A 25,847-nucleotide genomic window follows, 5' to 3' on the forward strand; every position below is an offset into this window, starting at 1 on the left:
ACCATTATGTTTGAAGAGGATTACTTCGAAGGGATATTATATTAAGGGATCTTTTTTTGATCGGACCTTTACGGTTATTTTATAATCCGACCTCGTATGTTTCCCTATATACTTCCGGTTTATTACTAGAATTATGTATAGAAGACCGACACTTTTCATCTTGGAAATCGAAACCGAAATTTTTAAACTATTTGCCATAGGCACAAAAGTGGATAAATATTTTCCACATCCGAACCTTGCCAAAACCTTTAAACTCTCTTCCATAATGGAATTCTATAAGAAAGAACACCTATTAGGTACAAATTGGTAATACAATATTTCATCCAATGAGGCATTACTCCCATATTTGAAATGTGAAAACATAAACACACATCCCATAGGAAAATTTGGAATTAATTAACTAATAAAGATTTATAAATAATAAGGTTATTCTTTAACTAAACCATCATATCTGACATGATTTTTTTCTAATTTAATTTTATATATTTCAAACAATTTGTTTTAATTGAAAACTAAAAGCAAACAAAATAAAACAAAACAGTTGTTTTTTCTTTCATTGTTATTTAAACTTAAAACAGTTTTTTTATTTAAGATCTTTGTTTCATTAACTTAACAAATTTTATTATTTTTTTATATTCATAGTTTTTTTATATTAGTTTGCATTTGTTGTCGTTATTATTATTTTTTTTATTAAGATAAATAAATTTACTTATATAATAATTCATTTATTTTTTAATGCATGGATTTTTTGTTTGTTTCTGGTTTTTATAAGAAATCTTATAAACTAAATACTCGTGTACATTGTGATTTGTTTTTCCATTATATATATATATATTTTTCTTCTCTTATATAGAATTGTTTGTGATGTCGGTTTTACATATTTGCAAAAATTTATGACTAAAAAATTAAATTTAAGGGATTTTTTTATTTGGATTGGAGTTGTTTGGTTTGGTTTATAATAATCGGTAAACATCTTTTATTTTTGTAATTTTTTTTTCTGTATTTGAATTTATATATTGTTTTAAGTTTTATTTAATTTTTTTTTATTAATTTAATTTGTTAAGTTGTTTTTTCACTTCAGTTACAAAAAAGAAACAAAATAATCTTCGCTCGTTCGTTTAATTTTTCATTTATTTTTTGTTTGGTTAATTATTTGAATTCATTTTTTAATATTATTTATTGGATTCTTTTTTTGCTGTAATTGATGCCACAGCAAATTCCATTTTTTGTATTAAAAACTTTGACTAGAATTTATTTAAGTAATCATTAAACAGAAATATTAAATGAACAATAAAAAAACTTAAACAAAAGAATTTGTAAAATTAATTATAAAAAATTAATAATAATAAAAAATTGGTATTTGGTAATGTTTACGATTTATAAGCAGTTTGGTTTGTTTGTTTTTGTTTTTTTCCATTTTTTGGTAATTAAAAATAAGAGTTTTGTTTTATTTTAGCTATATAACTCATCTTAAGATGTTCTTAACATTTAAAATGCATTTAAAATACGATTGTTGCGCTTTTGTTTAAAATAAAAAATGTATCGCAGAAATAAACATTGAACAAAAAGAAAAACAAGAGGAAAATCAGGGAAATGTATAACAAATATTGCTATGTTGGGCCTTTTATTTTCTTCTTTGGATTTATTGTTGTTTTGTTTATTCTCTCTTGTGAGTTTGGTCTGTTGTTTTGTTGATTCGTAAATAGAAAATAAAAATGCTATCCCATTTTTTCCTTTCTTTCTTCGAACATCAATCCTAAGCGGCAACAACCTAATGACTTCGTTCTACAAAGCTAAAGTAAATTTAAGCGATTTCACTTTTCATAAAGCGAAAGGCCTTCTCTCGGAGTCTAGCCGCTTATTTAAGTGGGACTATCAGCTGCCGAACCCGATGCGGACATACCATCCGTTAGTTGAGCCAATGTTTTGTATTTAGGGGAATTTATAAACCTGTGGTCAAATGGGCATAATTTATTCTGAATTGTGTTTTGAAAAAAAAGTAAACATTTTCCTCTTACCTGGGATATGAGTCTCTGAGCATTAGTGTATAAATTTGTATTTGAGCCTCATCGAATGTATGCGATGTTGGTTCCATCATATTCCTATTAACTATCTCTCTCACCCGGGCATCCAGTGACACTTCACGCGGTGACAATATCGATATATAATCTTCATAAATTAGTCGTGCCTTCTCGCCAATAGCCTCGGCGTTCATTTCTTTTTTCAAATCCTCACAGGCCAGCCAAAAGAGGATGTTTTCTTCACTAAATTCACTGCGCAGAAAATCGCGAAATACTTTTCGTCCGCCTGTAAGAAGGAAAGGGAAGAATTTAATAAAATAAAAAGGAAACGTAAAGAGGATAATTATAAGCATATCTCATACGCAGGGAAATTATAAAAATAATTAATTTGAAAATAAAGATCTTCAAAAATAAATTGAATATAATATATTAATCAGCTCTTTATCGATATAATTCCATCGGTAAAAATGTAAGGTAAAAGATCGTGGGACCTTTTAAAGGAAGTAATCCGACTTTAATATTATTAAAAATAAAAACTATTAAATTACTGACACTGGGATTGGAAGAGTGCCCAAAATTTAGAGAATACAGGGCATACCCCGAAACTTAAGTCAACATTAATCATTTTCCAAAATACTAAATTATAGCCCAGGTGGTTGGAAATGGTGCCCAATCTCCCCAAAATTTAGGAGGTACCCTAAAAAGTGGATCAATATATTTATGCTACCCACTGAAAATCACAAATACAAAATTACAACTAATCTGATTCAAAAAGCGTCCAAACATCCCAAAATATTGATATTATGAAGGCAATCATAAAAAGTGGACTAAGGTTGAAATTTTCTAAGTTAATTCCAAATTATCTGAATCGAATTCGAAATTGGATCAGGTTCCAAATGTACCATAAAATGTACCTGATAAAAAAATGAACCGCTCGTTTGCTTTTTGGTATAGCAAAAAGCTCCTGCGTCGATTGGGAGCTATATCTAAATCTGAACCGATTTTTACAATACAAATCACACTAGACTCAATTCAATAGCCTCTGTCAAATCCCGCGTAAATCGAACACATATTGGCTCTTCGGCGCAACATCTATATATCGGAGCTATATCTAAATCTGAACCGATTTTAAAATTACGTCGTTTCAATCGGACAAATATTGGAAGTTTGGTGCACCATTTACATAAAATCGAGCGAAACTATATATGGCAGCTATAACTAAAACTGAACCGAAACTTTCACGCCATTTATTTAAAATCGAGCTATATCTAAATCTAAACCATTTAAAGGTAACTTCGCATACATTAATCTGGACCTTATTCCGTATGCTGTGAAAAATTTTGTCTCAATCAGACAAATATTGGGAGCATGGGGCAGTTTTGGGAAGAGGAACTCTGTTGAGTTCGGTGTATATGAAAATCACAATCGAAAAGTGATTTTTGTATAACGCACTAAAATTTTTTTTATTTTCAAAAAAAGTTTCCAGTGTAAAGATAATTTTTCATACGGCATTTACATTAGAACTTTTTGCCGGGTTAACCTACTTTAAGAGGATTTATTTGGCATACATTCAAAGGAATTGAAAATTGAAACCCACTCGGTTAACCAAATCCCGTTCAATGTAAACGACCTTTTATACTTGAATATTATTCCGATATGATATATATTAATTAAAAAATACTTACTTGGACTCTTCATGAGTTTTTCAAAACTACTACCCCAACTGCGTATCTCTTCCAATGAAGGTCTGCAATAAAACAACAAGAAAATAACATTAATAACAAAATGACAAATAAAAACTCAATTTTTACTTACTGTTCTCCTTCTAGTAATAAATCTGAACTACCAGGATCACGTTTTGTGGGCGCATTGTCTTCCGCATTTTTTAATGCCAAACTGTAAGAGACAAAAAAGAAAAAAATTAATATCAAATCACCACATTAAAATCGTGACAGATTACAAACTTCACGGTATAGGTATTGAAGAAAAACCAAGGCATTTCGATAATATTGACAACAAAGTGAAAAATTTTCATAAAAAACAAGCGTTCCTCTTGCGCTACACCACTTCATGGATCAAAAAAATGGGCAAATGGCGAAATGAAAATCAGAAACACATTAAGGCTTTTAGGATTTTCCATGATTGTTGTTGTTATTTTTTTCCCCCGATAATATATATGTAAATTATTTAATCAAGTTGTGTGTGTGTGGGTTGTTGTTGTTGCTGACTCCCGTATCTTGAGCGTTATCTATTGTCATAGACAGATAGGCAGGCAGGCAGATAGATCGATCGATTGATAGCTAGATAGCTTGATGATGGTGTTGAGTGGGTTATAATGGTGTAGTTGTTTTTTCGTTTTTTTTTTTATTATTTGGAAATGTCTGGTATGTAAATATTGTGTTTAGTGTTTAATTGTGTGGGAGTTGTGTTTATTTCTTGCGTTACACTTGAAGAAAAAAACGTTCGAAGAAATTAACTAAAATCTTGGAATAATCAAATGTAGATATTCTAAATAAACTGCAAATTAGTAACTAAAATACATATTCCGTTTATGTTGTTTTGTTTATTAAACGCAAAATTCTAAAAAATAATCCATAGTAATTGTTTATTTCTCTAAGTGTAAAACATTGCATACAATTGATGTCTAAATTCCAGAATTGCCTAACAAGTGAATAATTCCCTTTTGGTTTCCATAGAATTATGATTCTCCCACACGCATTCGGTTGCCAGGAGATTTACAAATATCACTCAATTTCTATGTTTATTAAATTGTTTTAAAAGCTAGTCAGTCAGCCATAGCGATTTGCAAAGACATTCACACTCACATTAACATGATTATTGATTTAATGTGATTAGGATAACGTATTACTACTACGAACGGTGGTTTCAATAATAGATCCCTGGAATACCCTCATCAACAACAACAGCTGGTAATAGTTTTTTTTTTTTCTTTGGATATCTATTCATCAGCCAATGTCTGATAACGCTGACTTTTTTAGGGGGTTTTATTTGATTTTTTTGGGTTTTGTTTATAAATAATATCTATGTATGTAATCAAGTACTTGTAATAATCTTATCAGCAATTAGCAATAACAATTGGTTAAGTGAATTTGCATATTTGGGCCAAAGGGCCAACTGTTTTTAATGGGATGGAAATTTCTGTGAAAAAGGCAAAAATGCTAAATCACAGTGACGAAAATGATGATTGTTTTATTTTTCAAATCAATCATTACAATTAATTTATTGAAGTTATAAAATTCCCAATCGTTCCATTATAGTACAACAATATATAATATTTGCACAGATTCTATAACAATTAGATGTTTCTTATGAAAAATATATAGTATTTGGATTGTCATGGATTTTGAAAGGGATGTCCTTGATAAAATTATTTTTAGAGGAACAATAAAATATTTTATAATAAAATTTACACTGAGAGATAAAATAATAAAATATCAAGAAAACAAAATGCAAAATCGACAGAAAAATCATTTTAAATGATTCTCTATTTTAGTTTTTACAAGAATCAAAAATAATTCTGATGGCAGAAAATCGTACAATTTAAATGCGAATCGATTTAAGTAATTTGGACTGTATACACAAATTAGTACTGTACACAAATTTACCCTCTTCCCTATATTTAAAAGCTCACAACGTTACCAAAGTTTTGAATTTTCTTTTGATATGTATCGTCCGAAATCCGGTCTTCACATATGGAATCCAAATAAAATATATCTATTAGCTGCATATTAAAAAACATATTGTTGCCTGTGGGCAACATTGGGCCACAAAGGCTTTATGAAATGGGGTGGGTTTGTCAACCCATATTGAAAATGCCTAGATTTTGATTAAAAAATTTGCATAGGACAGTGAAAACACCTAACATGGAACGTAAGGCTTCTACGTAACTATATCGAAAATTGGGAAATTTTGAGAAGAAGTGTTTTATAACCATCCACATCGATTCGGAGATTTCTCTGTTGAGTCTGACAAAAAAACGAACCGCTTCTTCAATCGTAGCAATTCAATATGCTAAAAGAAATGTCCTGCAAATGTCCTACGTAACTATATCGAAAATTGGGAAATTTTGAGAAGAGGTGTTTTATAACCACTTCGGAAATGGTGAAGCATCATCGGTGGAAAATTCGCCTAGGACTCTAACAATATATGGGGTCGAGCCCTAATATGTCATTTATCCAAAAACATGGACTATATTCAAAATGTTCTTACCAACCAAAAACCTGGAATGCCGAATTACAGTCTGAAAATGGATTGGTATTATGATGTGGGGGATGTACCAATTCCTGGACCGATACAATACAAAACTACTCCTCCTAGGATGCTTGATAGAAATTTTGTAAACAATTTCAGAGCGACCTTTATCATATTTTTTCTTAAATCATTATTTCTTAAGTCCCGTTTTTTAGAAAAAAAATATTTTTTGATATCATCGATTTATTTGAAACCTGTCTATAGGTGGCAGACCCGAAAATCAGATGTTGATGCGGATATGAGATACATTAGGTTGGTAAATACGATTTGGTTCCTTAAAATAACTAAATCGGGGGCCATTAAACTGTGTCAAAAAGTTTAAATTAAAAATATAAATACCAAATAGATCAAATACAGTTGAATTTTTTGGCTAGGACAAAAATTGTCCCAAAAACCTAAACTTTTATCTCGAATTATAGGTATAAGGCTATGACATTTAAACCAAAGCCTTATCACCCCAATCGAAGGTCATAGAAGAGCCAAGACCGACTTGACACACACAGACATTTTTCGTTTTCTTGGAGGAATTCCCCTTGTATGGTTTAAATAAATTAATTAACTTTTCCCATTTAATTCGAACTTACACTAATTCAAGAATGTTCCTTTAAAAGTTGGAAATCTCTACAACTACTGAAGATATAGCGGATTTATTGTGTTAGCATCAAGTAATGAAAGAGTGCTTCTCAAACTATAAACACGTTTTTTTTTTGTCTTTTGTGTTTTTTCGAATAGCGGGCAGATAACTCCAAAAATAATAATCGAATCCGTTTCAAATTTTAACATGTTATTCTGTGCATACATATGAACTATTCTGTACATACATATGCACATCCTTACGACAAAAGAAACGATTATTGCTACAATTGTAAAGAAAAAAGAACAATCGAAACGGGAGCTATTGGCTGCATCGAAAATCGCGTTTCAGTCACGGTCATATCGATTTCAAAATTTGAAATAAACAAATAGTGATAATCCTTTTACGTGACAAAAATGCTTAAAAATGTGTGCATATATTTCAAATATTCACAAATACCAAAGTTATATGCAAAATGAAATTCAATAGATCTGAAACATCTGTCATATATTGCAATGATAATAGCATTTTAAGAAAACAAACCCTTAAATTTTTATGGACAATTACAACCAAAAAAAATAATAAATATTTGTTTGATCCACCCCAATACACAAGAGTGCAAATAATGGTATATGTAGTATGTACACATAAGCAATTTGGATATGTATCGTATGTTTCATTTGGTTTTTTGGTATTAAACTATATTTTCTTGACGATGTTTGCATTAGTATTTTTTTGTTTTGTTTGTTGTTATTGTTCTCTCCCACTAATTCTATGCTGTTGTACTTGTTGTAGACTATTGCATGTTTTCATAAGTATTTTTATATGTTAATGGTTGATCATAAATGAAAAAATAACAACGAGCGACGAAAATCCCCCCAACTAACACCAATTCGCCGTCAAGTAGTACACACACACATGCAATTGTTTATGTTTTACTTTGGCAATGGCCAACAGCAACAACAAACTACACAAGAAGGCAACATTTAAAGAGGAAGATGAAAACAAGCTGTTAGTGTGGTTAACAAAAAAAATCAAAGAAAAAAATAAAAAAAAAACACTAGAGTGAGGGTGTTGTTTACTCTCCGGGAGTGTGTGAATATATGTGTGTATGTGTTCTTGGTCAAAACATTTTCGCATACAATGTACAAACTCAAAACACAAACATATGATATAATTATTCCTGGATTTGTTATTGTTGTTGCTGTTATTGGCATAACACCATCATAAAGGAATCGAACAGAAATTAATTTACCAGTATCATTTAAATGACTAGTCCTGCTAGCTCTGTGTGTTGACCACGACGATGCCAGGCCATTGTGTGTGTGTGTGTGTCAGGCGTATGATTGTTTTTGTTTTTGCTAGCTGACCGGCCGTCCGCTTGTCAATAATTAAATTCAATTAAAATTTTACATTTTGTTTTCATTTTTTTTCGAACTCTGGCAACCTTTTGATTTATATTTCAATTTGTATTCAAAATGCAACCATGTAGACATGCAAAAAACTATAAAAATTGCAAAAAACGTAAAAATAAAACGCATATTTTTATTTCCGGAGATATTCTGGGTTGGGACGATGCTTTTTGGGTTGGACTATGGAAGTGATTTGGATTTTTTCGAAAACATTATTAAGGGTCGGTTAACCAAAATTGATACATGCTATTCGGTAGACCGCAATTTTCAAAATTTAATCTCAATCAGACACCCTTTTGAATAAATAGCTGTGTCTGCATCTGAACAAATTTCACCAAAACGCAATGACGTCATTCTGGTCTCAATTCGATACGTTGCGCAAAATTTTGTGTCACTCGGTGGACCATTTACCTAAAATACAACAAAGATATATATGGGACCTATATCTAAATTTGAACCGATTTTTACGAAACTTATCACACACCATTTTAGACTCAATTCAGTTCGTTGTGTGAAATTTCGTGCAAATCGAAAGATATATTGGGGCTTTTGTGCACCTTTCACATAAAATCGGACGAAAATATATATGGAAGTTATATCAAAATCTGAACCGATTTCCACGAAACCTACCTAATTCAGTATGATATGCACCATTTATATTAAATCGGACGAAAATATATATGGGAATTATATCTAAATCTGAAAAGATTTTTCCCAATTTCAATAGAATTCGTCCTTGGGCAAAACAAATGAGCTGTGCCAAATTTCATCCAAATCTGATCATAGATGCGACCTGTATTTTGTTTAACATGCACAGACGGACGGACATGAATAAATAAACTCAGAAAGTGATTCTATGCATATTCTCAAAAGGAACCATGGGTCTATCTCGTTTCCTTTTGCCTGTTACAAACATATGCACCATACTGTACCACAGTGTGGTGAAGGGTATAAAAATCAGTGCATCAGCTTAGGATTATCGAACCTTCGCGCTCTAGAAGGACTTGTATCTATAGAAGTCCTGACAAAGCCTTTAAAATAAATCTGAAAAACCTGTTAAAGATGATCAATAAAAACCCATCTACGGAGAAAAAAATGAAATCATACTATTCAGGACCTTTTGAAGATGTTATAGCCTTTGACGATCTGAGGAGTTCTATATCTAAAAACGGTTAACTATATAATAAAGGGAGTATGACCTCCACTATATGTTTGATCAAATATATTTTTGTGGTATACTCTAATATCTGTCTATATAAAATACAAACAAATAATTGTAGCAAAAAAAATGGCAATGTAGACACATACCCTTGTTTTAATTTAGCGACCACATTTTTCCACCTTTCAGCCATTGTTGAAATGTGCACAATATTATTGTTGGTGTTGTTGCTATTTTTGTTGTATTTTTTATTCTTTACATATGTTGAAGGCTGGCAAACAAATCGGAGGCGTTAAAGATGAGCAATGAATGGGATTCGATGGTAAATCCCCACCATACACAAGGGTGATAAATAATTGATTTAATATTTTGGTTTTTGTTATTGCTATTTTTTCGATATTGTTGTTTTTTTTTATTTTTTAATCGGAAAAATGCAAATTTTCTTTTTTTTTTATTAAGCCCGTGATGATGGATTATTTTTGATTTGTTGTGTTTTTGTTATTATTCGGATTTATTGGCCAAAACGAAAAGCGATCACGTTTTGTTCATTGAGATTTTCCTTGTTTATAAAAACTTTGATTTCCCACGTATTATTTTGTTGTTGTTTTGTGGTTTTTATTAGAGTGGCCATTTGACCACATTCACTTTATGCTGCTGTTGTTGCTGATATTATTCCAACAGATTGTCGAATGCAATATTAATTCAACTGTCAATTTCTAATTTTGGAATTTATGAGGTGTTCATGTTTGATTTTCATTTGTTGTTTTTTAATGTTGTTTGTTATTTGGTATTTTCTTTATTTTTTGGGGGGTTTTACAAAGTTTACTTTTTGTATTTTTTTCTCTTCTTCTTAGGAGTATTGTTTTTCTTCAGAAATTTTGGGCATTTTTTTATTTATTACTTTTTTTTATATTTGCTAAATAGACAAATTATTTATTTCATGGATTTCAATGATTGGAATGGAATGAGAAAACACACACAGACATAGATAATGGACACACACACATACTGGGCCAATAGCATTCATGAGATTCTTCAAAGTTATTTGTTATTTCTGAATCTCTTTTTTTCTTCAGTTTGTTATTGTAAACTATTTGCCATTAAATAGATTACAACAATGAAAGACGTATTGTAGATTAACAAAATCGAGAACAGCAATAACTACAGCCTCTATAATTGATTGCAACATTTATTGGCTGCCTCGGAACTCGGCACGTGAACGGATATATTTTTCTTCTTCTATTCACTACCGCCTGATTGATGGAAATTCCTGCTGTCGTTGTACCACTGACTTGCCTTGGCTTTCCACTTTTGGAAGTCAATGTTTGAGAGGGCAGAAAAAAAATCATATGGTATCTATCAAATGGATGGAAAATGAACTGATCGCTATCAATCATAATTCTTCGATAGCGAATGGTGAAAAATCCATTCGAGATCGAAAAACAACGAACAGCAAATGGTCGTTTACATATACATATGTATGTAGATATAAACACATAAATTGTTTTAAAAATTTATTTCGGACATTATGGAAAATTATTGTAAACAATTTATTTATTTATTTACAATGTAATTAACAGCAATTAGACGGATGCCAGAATGAAAGGTGTGGATTTATATATATTTTTTTTTTTCATTCAGGAAGAAAAACATCAGGTTTTGTTGAGGATGATGAACTGTATTTCAATATAAAACGGATTGGAAAATATTTGTTATATATTGATGATCTGCAGAAGTTATTGTACTTATAGAAGGTCTATGTTTTGTATGTCAGAAGATGTCTGGTGACCAATAGTATCAGGAGCTTATATCAAAATACTTTTGAAGAAAGTCCTCTACCTATATGAGACCTTCATAGAGTTTTCGAATGAGAAGGAGTTCGAGACTCCAAATGAAGAATTATAACATTTGAAGGCATGTCGCCATGAACCAAGTCTGCTAATAATAATAATAGCAGTACAAGTATTTACTTTTGTTCGAGGTGATGCAGCAATATAAAAGTAAACAAACGAGACCGTACGAGCCAGTACGCCACAATGGCAAACATTAGTTGGCTTAATGGCGACAACATTAAAGTTAAGGCCAAGGCCGACTCAAAAAATACATTATGGTATTTTTTGCCTATTGGCAATTCAGAATATTTTCTAATAAAAAGTTTAAATGGAGTTGAGATCTTTATAGAGTTTTCGACATACCATTTCTCCAATCTTATCGACATTTTCATAATGGATTTCTTTTTCCCCAACCTAATATATAAACATATATTATCTGAAGAAGGTTTGTGGTAATAAAATTCGTTTGGGAATTTTTATATCTACAGAAGGCTATTGGGGCAATAATTTGTAATTGATATGATTTGAAATTTTAAACAACGAAAGTTACTTCGAGTACTCCCAGACAGGATCACAAATGATTAGACCGATCTAAAGTTATTTTGATTATTTTATTCCATATAGGAACACTGCTGAGAAAGCAAATTTTAAACGGCGCCTAAAAGTATGTAATAGACATGTGCTATAACCTTTAGAAAATCTACTAACAAATCTATATAAGACCATTAGAAGTTATCTAGTGGAACTATAAAAAATTTTATTTCTATAGAAGTCCTCAAAAGGTCTACCAACGGATTTGCGGCCATATTGAAAGTCTATTGATAGAATGAAATACTAAACTGTGTACGCGACCTAAAAGTATGCAACACACATGTGATATAACCTTTAGCAAATTTACCAGAAATATATACAAGACCTATAGAAGATATACAATTTATAATACAAAAAGAAAAATGTTCTCTTTCTGTATAATCAACTTATAGAATGACTTGTACTGTATACTGGAGACCCGACCATATATGTTATGAAGACCTCCAGATGTTTTTGATAGATATAAATACTATTTTAAAGGTCATCTATCAATGTGAATATGTTGTGGCAAAAAGGCGATTGAAATCTATTTGTATAGCAAGTCTACAGAAAGATTCCTATATTTAAAAAATCTGACAAAGTCGTCTCTATGTTGAAGTCCTTTGAAAGTTTTTTAAAAATAGATCTGAAACATCTGATGAATATCCTCAATCAAGATGTATTTGTTGTGGGACTTTTATTAATAAATTCTCCTTTGGATATATTCTACATGCGGTCCTCCGCATGTAGAATGTTTGTGTTGTTTGTTTGTGTTTCAAAAGAAATATATATCCTGATAAATAATGTTTAAAGGCAGAATTACTTAATATCCATTTAACGTCACCTTAATATCTATTTTTAGTAAATTCATTTAAAACAATTACCTTGAAATGTGTCCACAATAATAAAATATAAATAAAACAACACTGACCATAAACCTTAAAATTCACACGCTATACTAAATTGAAATTACATTTTGAAATATTGTCGTTTACAACTAACACCCACCCATGTTTCCGAACATGTCATGTGTTGTAAATTTTTAAAGACATTGGCACGAATTTAAAATCTTCTGCTCTCTTCTAAAGAGTATTAAAGAAAGAAAAAGAAGAAAAAATAACACAAAGGCAACAAGGAGCAATTCAAATACCAATACATTATTTAGACGACAGTTTGCCCATTCCTTTGACCTGATCCTTTTGTTATTTAAATTTTTAATAGATAACATTGTCGAGCACATACGAATTTCTTATACCTTCGCCACCAATACCATCACCACTACTAACCGGATTTAACTGTTAACTCTCATAAAAAATTCAAAGACTTTTGGAATTTTTAAGCAAAACAACAACAACAAAAAGCACAAAAACTTTGCAAATCAAAATAAATTTTCCAACAAAGCTTCGTAATTCAGACAGTGGGAAACAAGACAAGATGTTTGAATCAAAGTGAATGGATGATTGAGGGTGTGTGAATAGCAGGGCCAATGATGTGAAAGGAAGCTAGCAAACAAGGCCAATGTGAAGACAGCCAACAAACACACACGCACAGACTCTCTCACACACACAACGAAAAAGGACAAATTAATAAAGACTAAGAAGGTTAATTATGAATGCATTTTGGAGCAAAAAAGCAAGGCTATAAGGCCATAACACCAACAAACATTTGCATGTTAAGGGGGTGAGAGTGCAGGAAACAAAAACGAAATAAACCCAAAATGACGACAAAGTTTGTTAGCCAGCACACACATACCCGATAACATACATACACACATGGTCCAACATTTACATACACACACACAGTCACACAAAAAAGGGTAAATGATGACTGAAGTGCTGTAAATTAACCTAACTTTTTATGTTCTCTGCCCCAACATTTTAATTATTCATTACAATTACAAGAAGAAGAGACTGCAAATGAAGAATTATAACACTTGGAGGCAACTTGTCGCCATGGGCCAAGTGTGCTAATAATAATAATAGCAGTACAAGTATGGACTTTTGTTCGAGGTGATGCAGCCAAAAAAAGTGAAAAAAGAAAAACGAGACCGCCAGCCATTGCGGCCACAATGGCAACATTAGTTGGCCTGGTGGCGGCAACATTGAAGTTAAGGCCAAGGCCGACTCAAGAAATACCTTATGGCAATGCGTAACTTTTTTGTAATGTCAGAATATTTTCTAACAAAAAAGTTTCAATGGAGATATGGATCTGGTAGAATGATGATGATAATAGTAAAATATAATATTTTTTATTTTTTATGTGGACGTGAGCCAATATTGAATTTATTACATTTTATATCGTCTCGTGCGTCAATGTTTTTTTTTTTTAATGAAATGTGCAACTATTACTAAGGTTTCACCAAGGGAGGAAAAGTCAGAACTTTAAAGAACTCAACTGCATATGAAGCGAAAATGTAAGATCTTATTAAATTTTGGAAAATAGTTTGAAATTTATATAATAATAAAAAAATCTAAACAGATATAAATTCAAAAGAATTTTATTTTGAGTACTCCCAGAGATAATTTTGATTATTTTCTTCCGATCGGTTCTCGGAACACAGCTGAATGAGTAAATTGTAAACAGCGCCGAAAAGTATGCAACACACATGTGCTATAACCTTTCTACAAATCTACAAAAATATGCCATTACCTTTAGTAAATGGCCTACTACTAGACCAATAGACTAAATGTAGTAGAACTATAAAACATGTTCTTTCCGTATAAGACTTCAAAAGGTATGTCGGACGAATTTTGGCGATATGAGAACACTGCTGATGAAAATATGTAATAAACTCTAAACGTGGCCTAAAAACTTGCAACACACATGCACTGCAACCATTAGTAAGTCTACCCATATGTTTAAGACTTACAGAAGTTCTGTAAAATGCCTAAAAAGGTCTTCATTCTTGCCCATATGGAAGCACAGCTGATGGAAATAAATAATAAACTGTTAATGGATTCTAAAAATATGCAACACAAACCCATGCGTTTTAACCTCAAGTAAATCTACATATTAGTACAATATCTATAGAAGGGTTGTGAGAAGACCTAAAAAGGTCCATTCTGAAACGCTTGTTGATTTGTCCAACGTTTCATATTTGGACTTTTCTTTTATCTTCCTATGTCTTACGTTTTAGGAAGAGGATAAAGTCAGATTGGACCGAACTTGACATGATTTATCGGTCTTGGTTCGGTATCTTTTGGACATTTACATTGGGATGATTGGCTTTTAATTTCAATGTCATAGCCATACACCAATGATTTGTGATCAGTTATGACCTGGATCATCCTTGACGATGTCCAACAGTTCCTTTGGTCATAATCTTCACTGCGGCCAATTATATGTCCCAGATATTCGAAAAACTTATTTGGCATCTGTCGATCAATATGCTAATATCATCAGCAATTTCTCTGATATAGATTCGACGATTATTCAAAACATTTTTCCTCACTACCGGGCAGTCAGAACAGCATCGTCATTGACATATCCTCGTCTTTTCTTCAAACGGTTTCACCACAATTGGACGTGTGTTCTGCTCATAGTAGGCTCGTCAAATTTTCACATACATTGCTACTACATCTTGGAAATTTGATATAGGCCACTTTTAATGGTATATCCTAATATTCGGTATTTTGTGTAGTTTGGGTAAGTTCCAAATTGACTGTAATTTGTTATTTTGGGTTCCCATTTGGTAGCGAATCTTCCGACCAAAAATTATCAATATTGGTCCATTTTAGGACCCCACATAACGGAACTTCTAAAAATTCGGTATTTTGGGGAATTTGAGCACGAGTTTCTATCAAAAAATAGAAATGTAGAAAATGTACATACCCAAAATAAGTTTCGGTGTAAACACTATTTAACTGTACCCTCCCATTATCCGGAATTTTTGGCAGATTTTTCAATCGAATTTGCTCAAATTTTATTTTTTAATCTCATTCCAAAAATTCAACCATAACATAGCCCCAATATAAAAAGTCGCAGTATTTTGAGTGTCCACCCTTTGGTGGAAGGAGTAAAAACTTCAGCCGTTTTTAACTTAATGACGTTTGCACAAATTCTGCATATTTCTTATTAAATTAGAATTTTTGGTTTCCACAAAATTTTTAATAACCATATGAGCTGTAACGATATTTTAACTTTAGTTACTGTTGAGGATTTTCAATTACACTTTATCCTAATAATCTGTGTTAATTTATCATTAAAAATCATGCACACTTCTTATGTTTCTCAAAACACCCTCAAATAACTCAACACATAATTTATTTGCCATCTAAATAATAATACTTTATTTATAAAGGATTTAAAGGGATCAACATTTCAAGTATTCCATTTAATTTTAATGAATAGATTGACAATTCATTCTGATCCTTGGGTATTACGTTATGTAAATGACATATCCAAACTAGGGCGATCCAATGTGGCTTTTATTTTTTGGTTTGGTATGCCTGAAGCGTAGTTTGTTTGTTCATAATTGAGGCAGGCCACAGAATAAACAAAAATGGTTACATCCTTTAATTTTGTGTTGGCTGGTCATTTATTAAGTGGACCAAACGTGATATGCAAATTTTTGTGTTCGATTTCATGCGATATTTAAAAAGTGTATAAATGAAATTACGGCAAAAACCAAAAAGCAATTGATGAAATTTAGAACTGTAGGGTAAACATTTTTTTATATATGGAAAAACAAATGACGAAAATATCTACACAACAACAAAAGCAACATGAATATATTCCTGAAGAGCCATAATAAAAATGAAATTAAAAGAAATAAAGAGCTCAACCCCATAAACTCACACAAAAACACACAAATACTCGGGGAGAGAGTGAATAGGTTTTTTAGTATTTAGAAGAGGTCATACGAAACGTGTTGCGTCAGGTGAGAAATAATTGCGCTTTAATGTGTAGGCCATAACAACACCACTATAGTCAGAACAAAACGCAAACAACAACACCAACAACTATAAACACAAAGTCGAATAAATTGTATACATATGTCTTAATTGTGGCCCAGCGATTCATATCCGATGTGCATGCATGTGGATTTGAAACACGTAGCCACCGACAACACCACCACCACTACATGTCTATTATGTTTAATGTGGAGTATATACTCGTACATATGCCGACATTGTGAAGTAGTTACGGCTCAATCGCACACTTGGAAAAAGAAGTTACAGTTTAAATGGTTTGGGTTTATGGGACCTGTTTTGATTAAATAAAAATACAAAATTCCTTAAATTACGAACCATTATTTTACTCAGATTGAAATTCAGAATATTTATTCTGTACCTCTGTGTCCGAAATGTTTTATTAAAAACTTCCTTCCTAGGTTCCAATGATGTTGACCTGAATTTTTCATAAAGTTTGACATCATTTGGAAAAACTCCACCTCACTTCTCAAAAAATGCCCTTTTAAGATGTATTGGTGTAGTAGAAAAATGTTTCCCTTCCAAAATTAAAACCCAAAGTCGCATTAATATGAATAAATGTATGACGACGCCTGTGTAGATATGTGACCACCGGGAATTTCAGGCCAAGAAGTCACAAAAATAATAATAAACCAGCTCGAAACAACAAATAAATAAAACGAAACAATCCAAAACAACAAAAACTGCGGCAACTACACAAAGACCAAAAGGATACTTCATGAATCTCAACTACTTTGTATGACGAACTGACTCACATAGATGCCCTGTGTGTATGTGTGAATAAATAAATGGTTTATATTTTGTGTAGGGATGGGGGTAGACTACCACACACACGCACACTCATACATGCAGCACCTATATTTGCAACAGAACAAAGGTATAACTTTGAGGTTGAAGGGGTTGGGGGGAATTTTATTAAATAATGACATCGTTGAAATTCTCCTCCTCCTTTGCCTGTGGTGGTAATTATGTTTAATGAAACCTCAGAAGCTCTGAGATACTCATACATAACTTCAAATAACTATTGCGAGTGGCCGTGTGTGTGAGCGTGTTTGCTCAAATGTACACAGTGGGAAATAAAGTGGAAGTTAATGGCAGTAATAAATGTAAATAATGACACAATGTTGAGAAAAAAAAAAACCAATTGCAGCCAAATAACAAATATTAATCAATTTTAATATGGGAATAGGGACAGTGGTTAGAGAAGGTGTTGGTGTGTAAAGGGATATATATTGAAATTGCCGATTTTTCATATATATGTATTTCTTGTATATATGAAAAAAAAATCAACAAGTAAATAATATATATATATATTGAAGACCTCGAAGAAATATACCTCAACATAGATCCATGGTCCAAGTTGTGAACCATATATCCTATACTCAAAGTATACCAAATTTTTGTCATCTCCTTAACTTCAATTTAGTCGATCCGGTTTCGGGTGGAGGGTATGGAAAGTTCAATATGGTCGACCGTTTGCTTTTAAGAAACGCCCTAATACCTTACAAAACGACCACTGGACATTTACTAGCTGCTAACCTGTATCTGCAACCTCTGTAAAATTTCCGATTTTTTCTGGACTCGTAATGAAATTTTTACACAATCCTAAATAAAAAATAGGAAATTACCACCAATAAAGAAAAGTATGGGGTCATACATAAAGGTGGACCGAGGGTCCAGGTCTAATGAAATATTAAAAAACATGTTTTTTTAAATCCAGAGCTAATAAAAGATTTTAAAAAAGGTTTTCTTTTTTAATCCAGGTTAATGATTGATATTGAAAAATATTTTTAAAAAAATCCAGGTTACACTTTTTTAAGAAATTTACGCCTAATGAAAATCAGCTCGAATTTCCATCTGCGAAGCCTTGACCAAACGGAATGGGGTAGGCCCATTTCTGAAACGGATTGTGACTGGAGATGAGAAATGGATTGCATACGATAACTCTGTGCGAAAACGATAATGGTCAACGAGCAGTGAAGCGCGGTGGCCAAACCAGGACTAATGGCCAGGAAGGTTCTGCTATGCATTTGGTGGGACTGGAAGGGGATTATTTATTATGCCAAACTTTAAATACTGATCTCTACAGTCAACAACTGGACAGTTTGAAAATAGCAATTGACCAGAATTGGCCAACAGGAGAGGTGTCGTGTTCCACCAGGGCAACGCTAAGCCACACACATCTACAGAGACTCGCCAGAAACTTCGGGAGCTTGGTTGGAAAGTTTTAATGCATCCGCCATACTGTCCGGACTTGGCACCAAACGATTATCATATTTTTTTTGCATTGCATAATTTTTTTAATCATAAAATATTTGGTATCTAGAGAGGATTGTGAATATCGACTACTAAAGTTTTTCCAAATAGAGAGCAGGACTTCTATGAGAGAGGCATTATGAAGTTACCTTTAAAATGGCAACAAATCATACAACAAAACGGTTCATTTTTAGCCCAAATCGGATATTCCGAAGCGTGCTAAATAATATATATAGTTCATATAAAAATAATGAATTTATTTTTCCCCAAACTAATATTAAACTGTCTTCCACGACCGATCAATCGAATAGATCTCAGATTAACGGTCACGAGCTCCTCTGATACTCCAGCAACGTCTTTCCGGAGTGAACATGTATTGACTGATCATCATCGCAACAGCCGTAATGTATAAACAATTTGGCTGTAACTCGGTACTTTTGGTTCTCGATGAATGCTTCAAACGCCGTATTCATCGAGATAGGCCCCCGATGACATTTCCCCCTTCCCAAAACTCGAAAATCTAACCCAGAGTTGTTTCCTTTATTATTCTAAGGGGTTATATCTAAAAAAATCGAGGACATTTTAATCCATCTCTCCTTAAACCACTGTACGATAAACATACATTAGAACAAACAACAATTGTATCCTCCGCATGTGTACATTTCTATGCATAACCAAATGAATTCGTAATTGCATTACTTCGTCTTCTTCTTCTTTGTCGATTGTGGGATACACCCTTTTGAAGGAGAAACTTTATAGATTTTACACGTTTTATTTCTCTATTTTGATGAGATTTTGCGTTTTCATGTAATGAGGGTCACCATGAATACAACTTCAACACCCACACACTCATTAACAAAGCTAAATGTGTGAGTGTGTGTGTTTGGTTTCTTTGTTTGAAAACACTAAATTACTATTGTGCATGTAAATGGTGTGGCATTTTTTGGATGGTGTGCAAGGACACAACAACGACTACGACGACAACGACAACGACATTCATTATGTGACAGTTTAGTTGAAGTTTTTTTTCTCTCGTGTTCTTTATTATTTTTGGTCTGGTGCTGTTGTTTTTTTTTTTTGAATACGATAAGTTGTAGTGACTCCCATTAAACCAGTAATGTGATAGTTTTCCGTTTTGTTGACATAAACGTTGATTTGCTTTTGCCTTGGCAGAGATGTCGCCAACACAAAACGAAAATTCAGCAGGTTCTGTGTGGTTTTTTTCGCTGGCTCCACAATTATGAACTTCGGTATTTTATGGTTTTGTCAATTGCTTTTTTTTTTCTTTTACACAAATACCGAAATTTAAGTGCATACGAAGGAGACTATCACATAAAAAGAACCTTGGTAATATGAAATAAAGAGGTTCAATGTTAACCACACACTCGCAAACCACAAAATTCTAATAACTTTTCTTAATGCACATACTTACGAGTATACTTGTATGTACATAATAATAATAAAACCCCATGTATGTAAACAAAAGAAAAAAACAACAACACTCAGACGAAAAACATGTATGCATTTGAATGAAATATGATATGTTTTAAATGGAGAAATATGATGAACAATACTGAGTACAAAAGAACATTCAAGGAAACTAGACTAACTAACTGAAGGAAGGAATGAATGACTGACTGACTGAAAACAAAACTAAACAACAATGTCAAGAAAAAAATTACCATAAACTTATATGAATCTTTAAACAGGGGAAAATAATGCAAGTAACGGTATATGTAAATGAGGACAACAAAATAAAAATATATAATATTTGAAATTAAGTAAATTTATTAAATATTCCAACAAGAAATATTAAAATCTTAATTATAATCAACATCAAATATTAATCCATTTCTATAAAGTCTACCCTGCGTATACTTTATGATTAACCGAATTTTTCAAAAGAAATAATACGCCTCAGTGACAGCTTTATTCTTATGGAGGCTAATTTTAAAAGGAACACTTTATATATGTACATATATACATATTTTATTAATATTTCTATGTATCCTTTATTACTTAGTCCTGTATGGGTATGGTTAAACCATCTATCTATCCGCTAACCTCGAGACATTTGACACAATTGTAATTTATTAATAAACAATATTTATACGAATGTGTATGTATGTCTAGTAGTTAAATGGCATGTACGGGAATGAAATGACAGAATTACAAGAATAATAAACAACTATTACACTTTTAATAAATAGCAACGATATCGCATTACAAAAGCAATGAATTGTGTCGATTAGAACAAATATGTATGCATGCATGTATGGGTGTACGAAGGTTATTCTTAATTGAAATTAAAAAATAATAAATTTAAAATTCAGTTTAGAAAGTAAAAAGAGTTATTTAAATATTTATTATTGTGCTACATGGCGGTAAATGTTTCCTCATCATAGGTAAATTGTTTCCAAATATTTAGTTAGTTAATAAAATTTCAACTGTAATAAAAACCGGCTGAACATTACACCAAATAACTTGACCTATACCATAAACATACAGGCCTAAGTAATAAAGGATACATGTAGCCGATATGGAGATATTTGTAAAAATGTTTGTATATATATTTATGTATACACATAGTATTCCTTTTAAAATTAGCTTCCAAAAGAATAACACTGTCAATGGGGCGTATTATTTCTTTTGAAAAATTTGGTTACGCTTAAGTATACGCAGGGTAGGTTTTTAACGCAATAGCTGAGTGTTTCTTGTGGAGTATGGCGTATGCTTTACTCTTCATAGTTGTTAAACCTCTTTGAATATTTAATCAATTTACTATTTTAAATATTATTGTAATTGTTTTTCTTTTACATATACCTTTACTTTCTAATGCGATTTTAAAAAATGGTGGGTACAACAAACACTAAATTTCGACCATTTATATTGGAGAAATATCCTAAAATCTAAACATTTTTAAAACAGCGGAGCAGGAGTATTGATACTTTGCAGGGAATTATCTACACAATCTTAATCAACAATTTAAAATTATGACTAAATTGCCTTGAAAATTTGCGCAACATGTTTAAAATATTGAAAAGGACGCCATATGGAGCCTTAAACAATATTTATATAAATACTAAATCTCTTCTTATGTAGAGACATTGAAAAAAAAATATTTTTATAAAATTCACGACTAATGATAGACATTGAAACAAATATTTATATAAATACCAAACTCCTACTTATGTAAAGACATTAAAAAAATATTTTTATCAAATCAAAACCTGATGATAGGCCCTGAAGAAATATTTTTAAAAAATCCACGTCTAATAACAAACCTTGAAACAAAAATATAAAATGATAGACATTGGAAAAAGTTATAAAATCTGTACCTGATGATAGACCACTTCTAATGATAGATCTTTCGTATAGACCAAGCTTTTGTAGAGACTTTGAACAAAATATAAAAAACGAATCCTACGTTGATTAAAGACCTAGAAAATATATATTCCTAAAAATGTATTATGGTTTTTAACATCAATAATGTAAAAAATTATAACCTGAATGAAGCTATTGAAAAAAATATTTAATAGTACGACCATTAAATAATATTTGCTGCAATTTAGGGGATTAATACCACCAATAACTCTCAGATTTATGGTAGAATAAGGAGATCGTCAGTACTCCTATGTTACCGGCAATTATATTGAAGGAGGAGATGAACAGTAAGACAAAAAATATACTTCTTTTAATTACCCAAATTTGCTTCAGAAGTTCATAACTGATGACGAATGATAAATTTAAGGTTATGTATTGGATAGAATTGATAAATCATCCTTTAAACTTCCCATGACCGAAACACATTATTTTACACACAAAGGATCATACTTTGTGCCTTTTTATTTAGATTTCAAATCTTGGGATCCTCAGGAAGACTCGACATTCGGGCCAAAAAATTAAATTCGATAAAAACATTTTAAAATATTAAAGGTACAGTTTTGAATTGCTTAGATTCGAAGTAAACAAAAAATCATTTATTTCATAAATAATTAAAATTTTTGAGGAGCAAAGTGAAGTTTCCTGAAGGGTCCCGAGATGTTAAAAATAAAAAAAATAATAAAACCGTATTAAGTCAAATCGAGATGATACAGAATTACTTCTTTGTCACAGAAGATGTCTTAATTTGGGGTAAGTTTTGAGGGAATCATGAATCCAAGAATTTTGCAATTGCATTTAAAAAAAGCCTTCAATACTAATGCGTTTTTTTTTTCAAATTCAAGACAATTATGTCGAGTTGCCTTTTAAACTATATATATTGTCGTAGACTTTGTAAATTGATCGGCTTTATAAATTGCAAGATTCGTTTCACTCAAAAATAATATTATTCCATCCTTATAAATTTAAGTGATACATTTTTAACTTATTTTTTAATCTTCACAAAAAATCAGATTATTAATATCGAGTATAAAAATTTTGTTCATTTTTTCCAAACAACTATTCGAAAACAACGCATATTTAGTTTTTTTTATTTAATTAATTTATTTTTTTATGACACTTTCACACTTTTAAGAATTCCCATGTGCATTTACATATGTATTGGCCTTTAATCCTTGTTGCTTTGTAATTACAAAAGAAAGATTATGCCAAGTTAATTTTTACAAATTTGAATGTAAATTAATTCATTTTGTTGGTATGCAATGCTTTTAGTCGTCAACTTTCGTGTTTCAAACCACAAATACTCGTATTCCGTTTTTAGATTCACACAAGAGATCATTAATAAAACATTATTCATAATTTAGAAATTGCATTTCTCACGGGAGCCTTTCTACGAAAAGGAGCCAAAGGCGCAGAACATAACGCGAACAACAATGACAACAAAGTAGAAACGATTTTGAATTTATATCAACGATGACGACGGCTTCATTGAATATTTAAATTGGTAGTTTTGATTTTCCACCACTTGTTTTAATTTTTGTACACAAAACAAAAGTAAAACACGGATTTTCAAAGGTGTTATGAATTATTATATTTTTCACAAAAATACAACATCCGTATACAACATTTTTTTATTTAATTAAAATATTTTTTGTTTTGTAAATTAACACCACCAACCAATGTTTAAAGTAATTAATTACACTGGATCGCACATTGCTAATATAAATATACGAACACGAGTATTTTGTTTTTATTATTTTTTCTTCTTCTGCTTAGGCGTCTTTGCGTACACAACACGTCCGATTTACTACACGGCGCGTATGGAATGTATGTCTGAAACCAAAACAATCCGACCTTTGTGGAGAAATCCACAAAAGCATTGAGCTTTTCAAACAACAGCAGCAGGCATATATCAAACAAACAGACACGAACAAGAACAACAACAATAACAGCCATAATAAATTGCAAGCAAAACAGTGGCTGGCAAATAAAGGCTAGACAAACATACAAACACACATAAACGACAAACATCCACACTGTCCACTGTACACGGTTGAGTATGTGGAATGTTGATGACTATGTTGTTCATACGCACCACACACACAGCCTAACGATGATCCAACAAAAGTGCCAGACACTCAAAAGCCAGGCAACAAATCTTGTTGATCAAAAAGCAAAAACAACAAGAACAAAAACACAAAAACAGAACCATGTGAAAATGTAAACCAAAAAATATAGCAACAAAATCAAACAGCCACAAGCAATGCACAAGAGCTTTTCATTTACTCGCCATAGTAGAAGTTGTTTTGATTTGATTTGTTTTTGTGTTCTTGGAGAAATTTTTATGAATGAAATGCTTTCAAATAGAAGCTTTTTCCTCCCACAAAAAAATAAAAGTTGTCTTAGCTTTTATCAATTTGAAACAGCATTGCCATTTGTAAAAAACGCCTGGAGCTTTTCACAGCTGTTCATTTGTTATCAATTAAGGAAGAGAGAAAGCTTTACGGAGAGTAGTAAGCAAACAACATATTTTCATAGGTACACCAAAAAGTTTTAATCAATGGAATAACGGGAAATTGGAAATAATCTAAAATTCCTGTAGAGAGCACACACAAATTGTTTATTGTGTATATGTGGGCGGGAGAGCAAGAGCACATACACACAAGAGAGAGGGAGAGAAATAGAGAGTGAAAACCATGGATACGGCCAAAGGCAATGTTAAATGTTTATAAATGAGACCACGGCAAGACGACGTTGATGATGATGCGCATACTTTTATTTGATTAATCTCCCACAGCATTCCTTTGGACCGACCCCATCATAAACAAAAACTGCTAAAAATTCCAACAACACACAAATCAAACAGATGAGTGATTGTCAAATACCAACAAAAAAGCAACAACTACTAAAAAATTCAGAATAATTTAATTACCCATAAAAAAATATTTGAAACCACGAAACAGGCAAAAACAAATCTGAATAAATAAATATTCCAAAATATAAATTAATACAAATCTCTGGTTTTCTAATAAAAAACAAGAACTACGGCAGCAATAATTTTCATAATCCACCAAATAAAGACATAATGAATGATGAGTTCGATTCAGCATTTGACCGACCATGACTTCACTTACACCACGTATGCATGTAAATAATTCACACACACATACACACAATACTTAATTTTCAATAGAAATTCCAATACACAGCAACTTAACGCAACGTAGACCAACACACACACACTCACATACAAGAACAAAATATGTTTATGTATATTATGTTTACATATGTACGCAGCATTACTTTTTTCGTTTGGTTTAGTTTGGAGCGCCGTAACCTTTTTCATTAAAAAATTTGCCCCCTCTATGTAAACAAAACAAAACAAGAGCATGAACCAACAACAGCAGCAACAACGACGACGACAACGAACAAATAAATG

The 25,847-nt window shown here is 31.7% G+C and overlaps 1 protein-coding gene across 1 annotated transcript in view; it reads right to left on the reverse strand.

Moving 5' to 3' along the window:
* Positions 1-1,852: 1,852 nt before the first annotated feature.
* Positions 1,853-25,847, reverse strand: part of LOC133335510 (regulator of G-protein signaling 17) — a 32,180-nt gene continuing 8,185 nt past the window's right edge. The window contains exons 3-6 of the mRNA XM_061543788.1: positions 3,837-3,917; positions 3,707-3,768; positions 2,019-2,307; positions 1,853-1,950 (exon numbers count right to left, since the gene is read on the reverse strand). Coding sequence (XP_061399772.1) covers positions 1,863-1,950; positions 2,019-2,307; positions 3,707-3,768; positions 3,837-3,917 — 520 coding nt within the window. The 3' untranslated portion in view covers positions 1,853-1,862. The remainder of the gene's footprint in view (positions 1,951-2,018; positions 2,308-3,706; positions 3,769-3,836; positions 3,918-25,847) is intronic.

The sequence above is a fragment of the Musca vetustissima genome, unplaced genomic scaffold (assembly GCF_032173495.1).
Source record: "Musca vetustissima isolate MV318-11 ecotype Yass unplaced genomic scaffold, APGP_CSIRO_Mvet_v1 utg9639, whole genome shotgun sequence".
NCBI classification, from domain to species: domain Eukaryota; kingdom Metazoa; phylum Arthropoda; class Insecta; order Diptera; family Muscidae; genus Musca; species Musca vetustissima.